Source organism: Culex pipiens, chromosome 1 (genome assembly GCF_016801865.2).
Source record: "Culex pipiens pallens isolate TS chromosome 1, TS_CPP_V2, whole genome shotgun sequence".
Classification (NCBI taxonomy): Eukaryota; Metazoa; Arthropoda; class Insecta; order Diptera; family Culicidae; genus Culex; species Culex pipiens.
In genome coordinates, this window is record NC_068937.1 from 121,810,758 (window position 1) to 121,823,159 (window position 12,402).

At 32.2% G+C, this 12,402-nt stretch overlaps 1 protein-coding gene across 1 annotated transcript; it reads left to right on the plus strand.

The window, feature by feature from the left end:
• Window positions 1-6,157: 6,157 nt before the first annotated feature.
• On the plus strand, window positions 6,158-11,378 carry LOC120428015 (eukaryotic initiation factor 4A-III). The gene is made up of 3 exons (XM_039592986.2): window positions 6,158-6,424; window positions 6,505-7,063; window positions 10,818-11,378. The coding sequence occupies exons 1-3, from the start codon at window positions 6,289-6,291 to the stop codon at window positions 11,323-11,325; spliced, it is 1,203 nt and encodes a 400-aa protein (XP_039448920.1). The 5' UTR covers window positions 6,158-6,288; the 3' UTR covers window positions 11,326-11,378.
• Window positions 11,379-12,402: the final 1,024 nt, after the last annotated feature.

Below are 12,402 nucleotides of genomic sequence, written 5' to 3' on the forward strand. Positions count from 1 at the left end.
GCGGTTAACCAAAATCAAATTAACAATACAACTCCTGTGAAGTGCATTGAAATGTTTCCAAAAAAATCTACCAAAATTGGGTCCTAAAATGAAGCTTAGATTGCTGATATTATTGTTTACAGCGATACAGCTTAGGGAGCGTTCTTTTATTACGTAACGCAAAATTTGGGATTTTTGACCCCCCTTCCCCCCCCCCCATCGTAACAAATCGTAACAGATGAGCGACCCCCCGACCCCCCCCCCCCTGTAACGCGTAACGCAAGGTCTTTTTGCATTTTTTTAAGAATTCTTATATGAAAATTTTGCGTTACGTAACAGAATTTTTCAGCACTGCCCCCCCTCCCCCTATTTTCGTAACATTTCGTAACAGACACCGACACCCCCTCCTCCCCTAACTGCGTTACGTAATAGAAGAACGCTCCCTATTTTTCTGAGTACAATGACCCTTTTTTTAAATCAATTTTGAAAAATTAACTTCGCGGCCCTTCTTGACAGAAAAGGTTTTACTTGACAGCTCGTTCCAAGGGGACCATAGTTGATCCATCGAAAAAAAGTTGTCTTGTCATTTTTTTTGCATTAAAACGAAATAAAAGTGATCAGAAACGGGTTTTATTCGTGTGTTTTACCGTTGTACATAAAAATTTACGTATTGCTTTAGGACCCTATTGTAAGTTTAGCAATGTACACGGAAAACCGGCATTAGTCTTTAAAGACTTATTTTTAGCCTTTTTTGAAGTTCGGTCAGTATTGTCAGAAAAAGGCCTAAAAATTAGTCTTTTTTTGGGCCTAAATTTTAGGCTTTTTTTAGAACTTAGTGCAAAACTTAGAAAAAGACTAAATTTAAGGCTTTTCTGTACTATAAACTTTGGTTCACGATTTGACATGTCAAATCAGAAAAAGTTGAAAGTTGCCGGTGGTGGTTGCTGTTCGTCGGACGGGGAAGGATTTTGGCCAGTTTGCAGGTAAGTTTTTGTGTTTTTCCTGCCGGAAGGTTCGGCAGGAGTGAGTAAGCGGCCGAACGATAATGTCTGCTGTTTACCGGGTTCCCAAATTCCGGTCCTCGGTACGGTGGAGGAGGACGGGAAGGCGCGAATTGAGCCGTGTTATTTGCGGATGGAGGAGGGAAGGAACTTTTTTTTGTGGACGGCGTTGTGTTTCTGAGTGCTGGAGGAAGTTTTGAGTGCGACAACAGAGGACAGAAAATCTCGGAATCAATCCGCCGGGGATTGAATTCCAAAGTGGAAGCGAAAAAGGACAACGAGGCGGGAGTGGACAACCGATGGTGGCGGTGAAAATGATGGTGGTGGTTGTGTTTGTGAATGAGTGTGTATGAGTGGTGTGTGTGTGTGTGTGTGTGTGTGTGTGTGTGTGTGTGTGTGTGTGTGTGTGTTCAAAAATGTAATAATTTAAAAATTCAATCAAAAATTCAGAAATTCAACAATTTAAAAAATCTAAAAAATTAAGATTCAAAAATTTCAAAATTCAAAAATTTAAATTTCAGAAATTCAAAAATATAAAAATTCAAAAATTCAAAAATTCACAAATTCAAAAATTCAAAAATTCAAAAATTCAAAAATTCAAAAATTCAAAAATTCAAAAATTCAAAAATTCAAAAATTCAAAAATTCAAAAATTCAAAAATTCAAAAATTCAAAAATTCAAAAATTCAAAAATTTAAAAATTCAAAAATTCAAAAATTCAAAAATTCAAAAATTCAAAAATTCAAAAATTCAAAAATTCAAAAATTCAAAAATTCAAAAATTCAAAAAATCAAAAATTCAAAAATTCAAAAATTCAAAAATTCAAAAATAAAAAAATTCAAAAATTCAAAAATTCAAAAATTCAAAAATTCAATAATTCTAAAATTCGAAAATTATAAAATTCTAAAATTCTAAAATGTTAAAATTCAAAAATTCAAAAATTCAAAAATTCAAAAATTCTAGAATTCTAAAATTCTAAAATTCTAAAATTCTAAAATTCTAAAATTCTAAAATTCTAAAATTCTAAAATTCTAAAATTCTAAAATTCTAAAATTCTAAAATTCTAAAATTCTAAAATTCTAAAATTCTAAAATTCTAAAATTCTAAAATTCTAAAATTCTAAAATTCTAAAATTCTAAAATTCTAAAATTCTAAAATTCTAAAATTCTAAAATTCTAAATTCTAAAATTCTAAAATTCAAAAATTCAAAAATTCAAAAATTCAAATATTCAAAAATTCAAATATTCAAAAATTCAGAATTCAAAAATTCAAAAATTCAAAAATTCAAAAATTCAAAAATTCAAAAATTCAAAAATTCAAAAATTTAAAAATTTAAAAATTCAAAAATTCAAAAATTCAAAAATTCAAAAATTCAAAAATTCAAAAATTCAAATATTCTAAAATTCGAAAATTATAAAATTCTAAAATTCAAAAATTCAAAAATTCTAGAATTCTAAAATTCTAAAATTCTAAAATTCTAAAATTCTAAAATTCTAAAATTCTAAAATTCTAAAATTCTAAAATTCTAAAATTCGAAAATTCTAAAATTCTAAAATTCTAAAATTCTAAAATTCTAAAATTCTAAAATTCTAAAATTCTAAAATTCTAAAATTCTAAAATTCTAAAATTCTAAAATTCTAAAATTCTAAAATTCTAAAATTCTAAAATTCTAAAATTCAAAAATTCAAAAATTCAAAAATTCAAAAATTCAAAAATTCAAAAATTCAAATATTCAAAAATTCAAAAATTCAAAAATTCAAAAATTCAAAAATTCAAAAATTCAAAAATTCAAAAATTCAAAAATTCAAAAATTCAAAAATTCAAAAATTCAAAAATTCAAAAATTCAAAAATTCAAAAATTCAAAAATTCAAAAATTCAAAAATTCAAAAATTCAGAAATTCAAAAATTCAAAAATTCAAAAATTCAAAAATTCAAAAATTCAAAAATTCAAAAATTCAAAAATTCAAAAATTCAAAAATTCAAAAATTCAAAAATTCAAAAATTCAAAAATTCAAAAATTCAAAAATTCAAAAATTCAAAAATTCAAAAATTCAAAAATTCAAAAATTCAAAAAATCAAAAAATCAAAAATTTAAAAATTCAAAAATTCAAAAATAAAAAAATTTAAAAATTCAAAAATTCAAAAATTCAAAAATTCAAATATTCTAAAATTCGAAAATTATAAAATTCTAAAATTCTAAAATGTTAAAATTCAAAAATTCAAAAATTCAAAAATTCTAGAATTCTAAAATTCTAAAATTCTAAAATTCTAAAATTCTAAAATTCTAAAATTCTAAAATTCTAAAATTCTAAAATTCTAAAATTCTAAAATTCTAAAATTCTAAAATTCTAAAATTCTAAAATTCTAAAATTCTAAAATTCTAAAATTCTAAAATTCTAAAATTCTAAAATTCTAAAATTCTAAAATTCTAAAATTCTAAAATTCTAAAATTCTAAAATTCTAAAATTCTAAAATTCTAAAATTCTAAAATTCTAAAATTATAAAATTCTAAAATTCTAAAATTCTAAAATTCTAAAATTCTAAAATTCTAAAATTCTAAAATTCTAAAATTCTAAAATTCTAAAATTCTAAAATTCTAAAATTCTAAATTCTAATATTCTAAAATTCTAAAATTCTAAAATTCTAAAATTCTAAAATTCTAAAATTCTAAAATTCTAAAATTCTAAAATTCTAAAATTCTAAAATTCTAAAATTCTAAAATTCTAAAATTCTAAAATTCTAAAATTCTAAAATTCTAAAATTCTAAAATTCTAAAATTCTAAAATTCTAAAATTCTAAAATTCTAAAATTCTTAAATTCTTAAATTCTTAAATTCTTAAATTCTTAAATTCTTAAATTCTTAAATTCTTAAATTCTTAAATTCTTAAATTCTTAAATTCTTAAATTCTTAAATTCTTAAATTCTTAAATTCTTAAATTCTTAAATTCTTAAATTCTTAAATTCTTAAATTCTTAAATTCTTAAATTCTTAAATTCTTAAATTCTTAAATTCTTAAATTCTTAAATTCTTAAATTCTTAAATTCTTAAATTCTTAAATTCTTAAATTCTTAAATTCTTAAATTCTTAAATTCTTAAATTCTTAAATTCTTAAATTCTTAAATTCTTAAATTCTTAAATTCTTAAATTCTTAAATTCTTAAATTCTTAAATTCTTAAATTCTTAAATTCTTAAATTCTTAAATTCTTAAATTCTTAAATTCTTAAATTCTTAAATTCTTAAATTCTTAAATTCTTAAATTCTTAAATTCTTAAATTCTTAAATTCTTAAATTCTTAAATTCTTAAATTCTTAAATTCTTAAATTCTTAAATTCTTAAATTCTTAAATTCTTAAATTCTTAAATTCTTAAATTCTTAAATTCTTAAATTCTTAAATTCTTAAATTTTTAAATTCTTAAATTCTTAAATGCTTAAATTCTTAAATTCTTAAATTCTTAAATTCTTAAATTCTTAAATTCTTAAATTCTTAAATTCTTAAATTCTTAAATTCTTAAATTCTTAAATTCTTAAATTCTTAAATTCTTAAATTCTTAAATTCTTAAATTCTTAAATTCTTAAATTCTTAAATTCTTAAATTCTTGAATTCTTAAATTCTTAAATTCTTAAATTCTTAAATTCTTAAAATCTTAAATTCTTAAATTCTTAAATTCTTAAATTCTTAAATTCTTAAATTCTTAAATTCCTAAATCCTTAAATTCTTAAATTCTTAAATTCTTAAATTCTTAAATTCTTAAATTCTTAAATTCTTAAATTCTTAAATTCTTAAATTCTTAAATTCTTGAATTCTTAAATTCTTAAATTCTTAAATTCTTAAATTCTTAAAATCTTAAATTCTTAAATTCTTAAATTCTTAAATTCTTAAATTCTTAAATTCTTAAATTCTTAAATTCCTAAATCCTTAAATTCTTAAATTCTTAAAGTCAGATCTTCGAAAAATTGAACTTGTCAAACTACGCCAATCCAGTTCTGAGCTTAACTGTTAAATGAAATATCACAATTTAAAAAAAAACTATCAAACTCTCACAGCTCATCTTCATTGAATATTGATTTTTTTATTTTCAGGTTAAAGCTGTACTCATCCGTGGATCTGTTGTATTCCGAAATTACCGAATCTCCGAATAAAAACATTTTTTAAAAAATTTAGATAATATGTAACAATATTTTATTTTCTACCGTTTATTCCTGCCATTTTGATCTCCTAGGCTTTTTAGGCCTAAAAAAAAGTCTTAATTAAGTTCCGCCATCTTGGATTATGTCTGCTTTGACCCCTCCCATTCCCTGCAAAACATAAAAGTTAGTCTTTTAAACCTTTAAATAAGTCTTTTTAGGCCTAAAAATAAGTCCTAATCAAGTTCCGACATCTTGGATTATGTCCGCTTTGACCCCTCCCATTTCCTGCAAAAGCCTAGAAATTAGTCTTTTAAACCTATAAATAAGTCTTTTTAGGCCTAAAAATAAGTCTTAATCAAGTTCCGCCATCTTGGATTATGTCCGCTTTGACCCCTCCCATTCCCTGCAAAAGCCTAAAATTTAGTCTTTTAAACCTATAAATTAGTCTTTTTAGGCCTAAAAATAAGTCTTAATCAAGTTCCGCCATCTTGGATTATGTCCGCTTTGACCCCTCCCATTTCCTGCAAAAGCCTAAAATTCAGTCTTTTAAACCTATAAATTAGTCTTTTTAGGCCTAAAAATAAGTCTTAATCAAGTTCCGCCATCTTGGATTATGTCCGCTTTGACCCCTCCCATTTCCTGCAAAAGCCTAGAAATTAGTCTTTTAAACCTATAAATAAGTCTTTTTAGGCCTAAAAATAAGTCTTAATCAAGTTCCGCCATCTTGGATTATGTCCGCTCTGATCCCCTCGCATTCTCGAAAAAGACTAAAATTTAGGCTTTTTGACGATAACATTAAGCCTAAAATTTAGCCTTTTTCGTACTAAAACGAAACTAGTCTTTTTAAGACTAACCCATCATTAGGCTTAAAAAGACTTAACACGGTTAGGTTCGATAAAGCCTAATTTTAAGTCTTTAAAGACTAATGTCGGCTTTGCGTGTACGGCTCATGTCTCGTCCATTTTTCTGGCACCCCTGCTTGCTTTGACTTGCTTTTGCTGTCATTTTGTTTTTAGGTAGCGTCGCTGGATTCTGCACATGCTCTCTCTTCTCCTTCTCCGTCCGTCAAAAAAGTGAAAAGAAACGCCATCATCAACACACATCGCTGCTGCCGGAGTGAAAACGCGTTCATTTTGCTTCGAATTTTCTGCTCCAAAATCCCCGGGAAGTTGCAGTCACCATGGCCGGAAGACGAGCTGCGGCGAACGAGGACCTGTCAAACGTGGAGTTTGAGACAAGCGAGGATGTCGAGGTGCTGCCGACGTTCAACTCGATGGGCCTCCGGGAGGAGCTGCTGCGCGGTGTTTATGCTTACGGTAGGTTCGCCTTTTCCGGACGAGGGGTGGTTTCACACTTTCACTAATGACTAACGACGTTTGATTGCGGGGGGAGGTAGGTTTCGAGAAGCCGTCTGCCATCCAGCAGCGAAGCATCCTGCCGATCGTCAAGGGACGCGACGTGATCGCCCAGGCCCAGTCCGGAACGGGTAAGACGGCCACTTTCTCCATCTCAATTCTGCAGTCGATGGACACGACGCTGCGTGAAACGCAGGTCCTCTGTTTGTCGCCGACCCGTGAGTTGGCCGTTCAAATCCAGAAGGTCATTCTGGCGCTGGGAGATTTCATGAACGTTCAGTGTCACGCCTGCATCGGTGGAACTAACCTCGGCGAGGACATTCGCAAGTTGGACTACGGCCAGCACGTCGTCAGCGGAACGCCGGGCCGAGTGTTTGACATGATTAAGCGCCGGGTGCTGCGAACGCGGTCCATCAAGATGCTGGTGCTGGACGAAGCGGACGAAATGTTGAACAAGGGTTTCAAGGAGCAGATTTACGACGTCTATCGGTACCTCCCGCCGGCGACCCAAGTGGTGCTTATTTCGGCCACGCTGCCTCACGAGATCCTCGAGATGACGTCCAAATTTATGACGGATCCGATTCGGATTCTGGTCAAACGGTAAGTTGTGCTTTTGGAGATTTCTGGCAAAAAAAAACGGGCGTTACGGGGGTCATGTTTTGAGTACTATTCTAAAAAGTTAAAGCAGACAACCGGAATGGCATTGAAAACGGTCAAGCAAGTTTAGTCCATTGAGAGGTAGGGGAAAGTGGGGCAAGTGTAACAAGCTAAGGAAATGCTCGTTATAACCCATTAAAAACGTTAAAAAATCTGTCGGACTTTTTTTGATAATCATCTTATTCCAGGTCTTGACTAAGACTTTGATAGAACAAGTTTTAAAAAAAATCCTGTTTTTTTATGTAAAAAATTGGTTTTAAATTTTTTAATTTTCCGTACGTTCTACTCAACTAGTGGGGAAAGACGAACAACCCGTTGGGGCAAGAGGAACAATGCATGAAACAACATGTTAATTTGCTAACAATTGAACTGTTATCACTTAGATACATCAGATTAGAATGTATTTGAAACGTTTCTTTCATTTTTAGATTAAATCTTGGATTAAATAATACTATTTTACGATACATTTGATCGTTTTTACGAAAAAAAATAATTACTTAGATGATAAATAGTAAATTTTCATAATATCACTATATTTTGTGTGATTTTTTTTTTTATCATCTGTTTATCAGTTTTTAAGTACTTTTACGTATTTATTTTCCAATAAAATATGTTGTTACAGCAATTCGTAATTTTTTCCATACTAAAAATCCATATGAACACTTGCCCCACCTGAACAAGATTTTTTAAAAGCTCTCAACAAAAATAACCAAAAGTTAAATCATACTTTATATTAAGTGCAAGTCATTGGTAGGGTCACTACTGATCTAGGAAAAATAGCATTTCTTAAAATAAAAGGAAAACTAAGGATCTGACAAAAACATCATTCAATCTTATGCCCCGTGGCGTTTACGTCGTTTTGGCGGTTATGTGGTAGTAGAATCAGCTAATTGCATTGCTAGCAACAATTCCTCATACTGGAAATAATCAAAAGTGTAAAAACTACGGCCGTACGAGCGATTGTTCCTCTTGGCGCATATGGTCGTCTTGCCCCACCTTCCTCTACTCGAAATTTATGTTGGGTTTGACAAGCGCTCGATTTCTTCATTATTTAATAGATTTTAGATACTTGAAGTTAACATCGGCATTAGGGAAACGCTTTTCAGTGGCCAATTGTATGCATTCTTCCCATCAGTAACACGCGAAGCGTTCATATAACTTGCAAGTTCTATGCACTTTGAAAACTTTTTGTAATAGTTAAAATCTTTCGTTAGTAAAACCCTTTTGATTTTTTTTAAATTGTCGATGTTTTTTCGTCAAATCTTACATTTTTTGAAAACTAATGATTGAAAAAATACTGAACTAGTGTAAAATGCATTTTAAAACACTTTTTCCATGCAAATGTAGAAACTATTGCTTGTTATTTGAAAACCAACTTTAGAAAAAAAATGTGGCTGTCATGCCATGGTACACTTATTCGTAATGTTGGTGTCACTGCGTGATTTTGACATTTCGGGCGTTCACCATTCGAACGCCATTTTCGCTTAAAAACCTGGATAGGACCTAATCAAAAAAAAAACTCTAGAAACGAACTCGCACTTGTTCGTGTTTGACCAAACAAACAAAGCAAAATGAATGCCGGTGAGTGAAATAATAATTTTCATTTAGAACACCACACATTATTTGTAAGGAGTACTTTCCATTAATGAGACCGTTATAGTTACTTTTACCCTAGCTTCTACCAATTTTACCCTACCAAAAAACGGCTCTAAAATGTTTCATGAAAAAATAATACTTCATTGAAGGGCAACAGTTTGTTTGCTCGCAAACTTGTTTTGCAAACTGTCAAACTGTTTGTTAACGAACATTTTTCCGCAAATAATATGGCGGAGCAGGAAAACTGTCCAACGGCAAAAAGGTGCGTGTCTTGTCTAGTTTGTTTGTGATAGTCTAATACGTCCTTGAGTGGCGTTTCAAAGAAATCGAAGAGGGGTTGGGGAAACTTTTCATGATTTCGTGTGAGTCGGCGGAGAATTAGCCTGTGACGAGAATAGGTATATTTCTCCTAGAAACTGTTATTAAAAAAAATAGTGTGCGAGTCGCCTATAGCAGGTTTCAAATAGGGACATTTATCCTACACAAATAATTCTTGATACTGAATTCAGTAGAGTTTACTAAATTCTGCCCCAATACTTTTTGTGGGTGATCCCCTCAGGAACAGGGAAAGATTATACTGAATTCTGCTTTTCTGAATTTTTCAGTGATGGAAATTCATGGAGTTGTCAATCCGTACAACACTGAAAATTCATCGGCGCAGTTGATATTAGTTGAAAACGAGTCTTAGTGTTTATATGATGGAAAAGCCAAAAAGCAACAGATGAACATTATCTTTATCTAGAAATATTTTTGAAAACGTCCAAAGGTCAAGTTTTGTTTCTAGCAAATATGGATAGGAAGTACGAATACCATTTTTCCGGGAATGATTTTCCTGTATGGTACTAACAAATAAGAGAGAAACACTAATATATGCCAGGATACTTAAAAGTTGTCTGGGACTCAGTTTTCTCGTTTAATCTAGCTGCCTTTTCCTGTATAAAGCAGTGGGTAGCAGTAGCAATCTTTTTGATGGAAAAACTCCTCAACATAACCTGTTGTTTTTTGCAGTTTGTATTTACAATGAGATAACAACTTTTCGCTCCGGGGTTCTGCAATTTTTCGAATTTATTTCATTACCTTTTCTCTATGTAGGGGCAGGGGGGGCAGAATGGACCAGGGGGGCAGAATGGGCCACCCTTGGTTTTGGGCTTTAGAATGGATTTAGACCAATTGTAAGGCAAGGGTCTTATAAAGGACGTCAAATAACTTCACCATACCGAAAACGATGTTTGAATTCATTGTATTCTTGGAATTATGAGCAAAAATGTAAATTTATTAGAAAAACCACGCAAATGTTGTTTATTTCGAGGTTTTTAAATAAGCTTACTGAAAAGTTGGACTGTTTGAAAAAGTTTGCTCAATGCTTATAACGATACTAGATGTTACTACCAAGGTATACGAACAACAACGGAACCTTAAAATCATTTAGAGACTTGGTGGTGGAAGTGTTAAATTAAAATCCACTTGGGGGCAGAATGGACCACCCTTATCCTGCCTTATAAAAAAAATCAAAAGTTATGAAATTTGGATTAAATGGATTATTTCACTCCTGGTAGCTTCACAAATCACGTTTAATGCAAAATTAGTTGATTTTTTAGTTGTTTTGATGATTATTTGTAAAAATAGTGTCCTTTTTCAACATATTAACACTATTTTCAAAAAATTTGTTTTGATAAGTGACTATTTTTATTAAAGTGGTCTAACTTCATGGAAACTATGTTAGAAAGGTATCTTAAGTCATTTCTTATCTCCCTTCAACGTTTTATTAGACAAAATGGCTTGTTTTCTAAGGTGGCCCATTCTGCCCCGCACCCTGGAAAAAAAGTCGAAAAAACTTTTTTTTTAAAGTGGCTCAAAAACAGTTTTAAGCTAAAAAATTTCATCAACCAAGTATATAACATTGAAGGAAACATCCCAAAGCATAAGCCTACTACACTGAATTCATAAGTTTTCATGTTTTTCTATGGTTTTTGGCGCATTTTACTTAGGCGGGCCATTCTGCCCCCCCTCCCCCTATTGTGCTCGAAGTTCTTTTCGATGCAATTGTAAAAATACATTACTTTGAATAAGACAGTAATTTCCTCATTTATTCTCCAAACAGTGACGAGTTGACGCTCGAGGGCATCAAGCAGTTCTTCGTGGCGGTCGAGCGCGAGGAGTGGAAGTTTGACACGCTGTGCGACCTGTACGACACGCTGACCATCACGCAGGCCGTTATCTTTTGCAACACGAAGCGCAAGGTCGACTGGCTGACGGAGAAGATGCGCGAGGCGAACTTTACCGTTAGCTCGATGCACGGCGACATGCCGCAGAAGGAGCGTGACGAAATTATGAAGGAGTTCCGTTCGGGCCAGAGCCGGGTGCTGATTACGACGGACGTGTGGGCGCGTGGCATCGACGTCCAGCAGGTTTCGCTCGTCATCAACTACGATCTGCCGAACAATCGTGAGCTGTACATTCACCGCATCGGTCGATCGGGTCGATTTGGCCGCAAGGGTGTGGCGATCAACTTTGTGAAGAGCGACGACATTAGAATTTTGCGCGATATTGAACAGTACTACTCGACGCAGATCGATGAAATGCCGATGAATGTGGCCGATTTGATTTAAATTATTTGCTTTAGTAACGGTTTGATAGTGTAAGTAAACCAACAACTTGAAAAACAACCCAATAACCCGTACACAATGATGTAATAGAAATGCGAACAAATATTATCTCTTTTTGTGTAACCCTGAAAATATGTAACTCTTGATTATTTCATCAAAATGGACTAACTAATAAAGAGAAGTACTCTTTCAATCTCAAACCGGTGTCAATTTGTTTGTTGCCTTACTATCCTGACTTCTGCAAGTTCTACAATGACCTGGAGCAAGTTCGTCCAATTTGTTAAAAAATGGATCCGAGAAAACCACACTAAGCATTGCGACCAATTCTAAGGAGCAGCCGTGGCCGAAGTATTACAGTGATATAATGATAACTTCCCCCGCAACGTGCGAGGTGATTGAACCAAGTGGAGAGAGCGACTTAGAAAGTGTGGGTGCACCGCGAGACGTGCAGCCATGGACCGAGCTTGTTTGCGGAGAACCGTGCAGCAGGCCAAGCTAATGGTGTAGCGCCAATAAAAGTAAAGTAAGGTAAGTTCCACGTCAAACAGGAAGGATCCGAATCAAAAGTGCTCCGATTTGGCTCAACTTTGGCATAAGAGTTCCTTGGCAAAAATGATAAGACCCGAAAAATGCCTTGTAATCTGGCCTTAAACGGCCTTTTTTTTTTACTAAATTTTTTGAAATATCAGACCCCCCCCCCTACCCCCCATCCCTATTTCAAGGACAATTTCCATACAAAACAATGTTTTTTCTCCCCTGGACTGTTCCTAAGTAATAAATAGCTCAAATAAAAGTTAGCAAGCATGTCTCCATTGTTGATATGTTTGAAAATGTTGATTTGATAGCGGAAAACGGTGAAAGTGATGAGAATTGGTCAAACGGCTTAGAGTGATTAAAATGGGTATATTTCCCCTATTTGTTTCTAGATAAAGTTGTGAAAATTGCTGAGGAAAATGTTGAAGGGGTTGAGTAGTGAGTGAAGGGGGCGGGAGTAGGCAACGTTTGCTGAGATTGGCGGCTCGATTTCTGGCGGCTCAAAATGCAGGCGGCTCGAGAAGTCGCCGGATTCGTGACGAAATA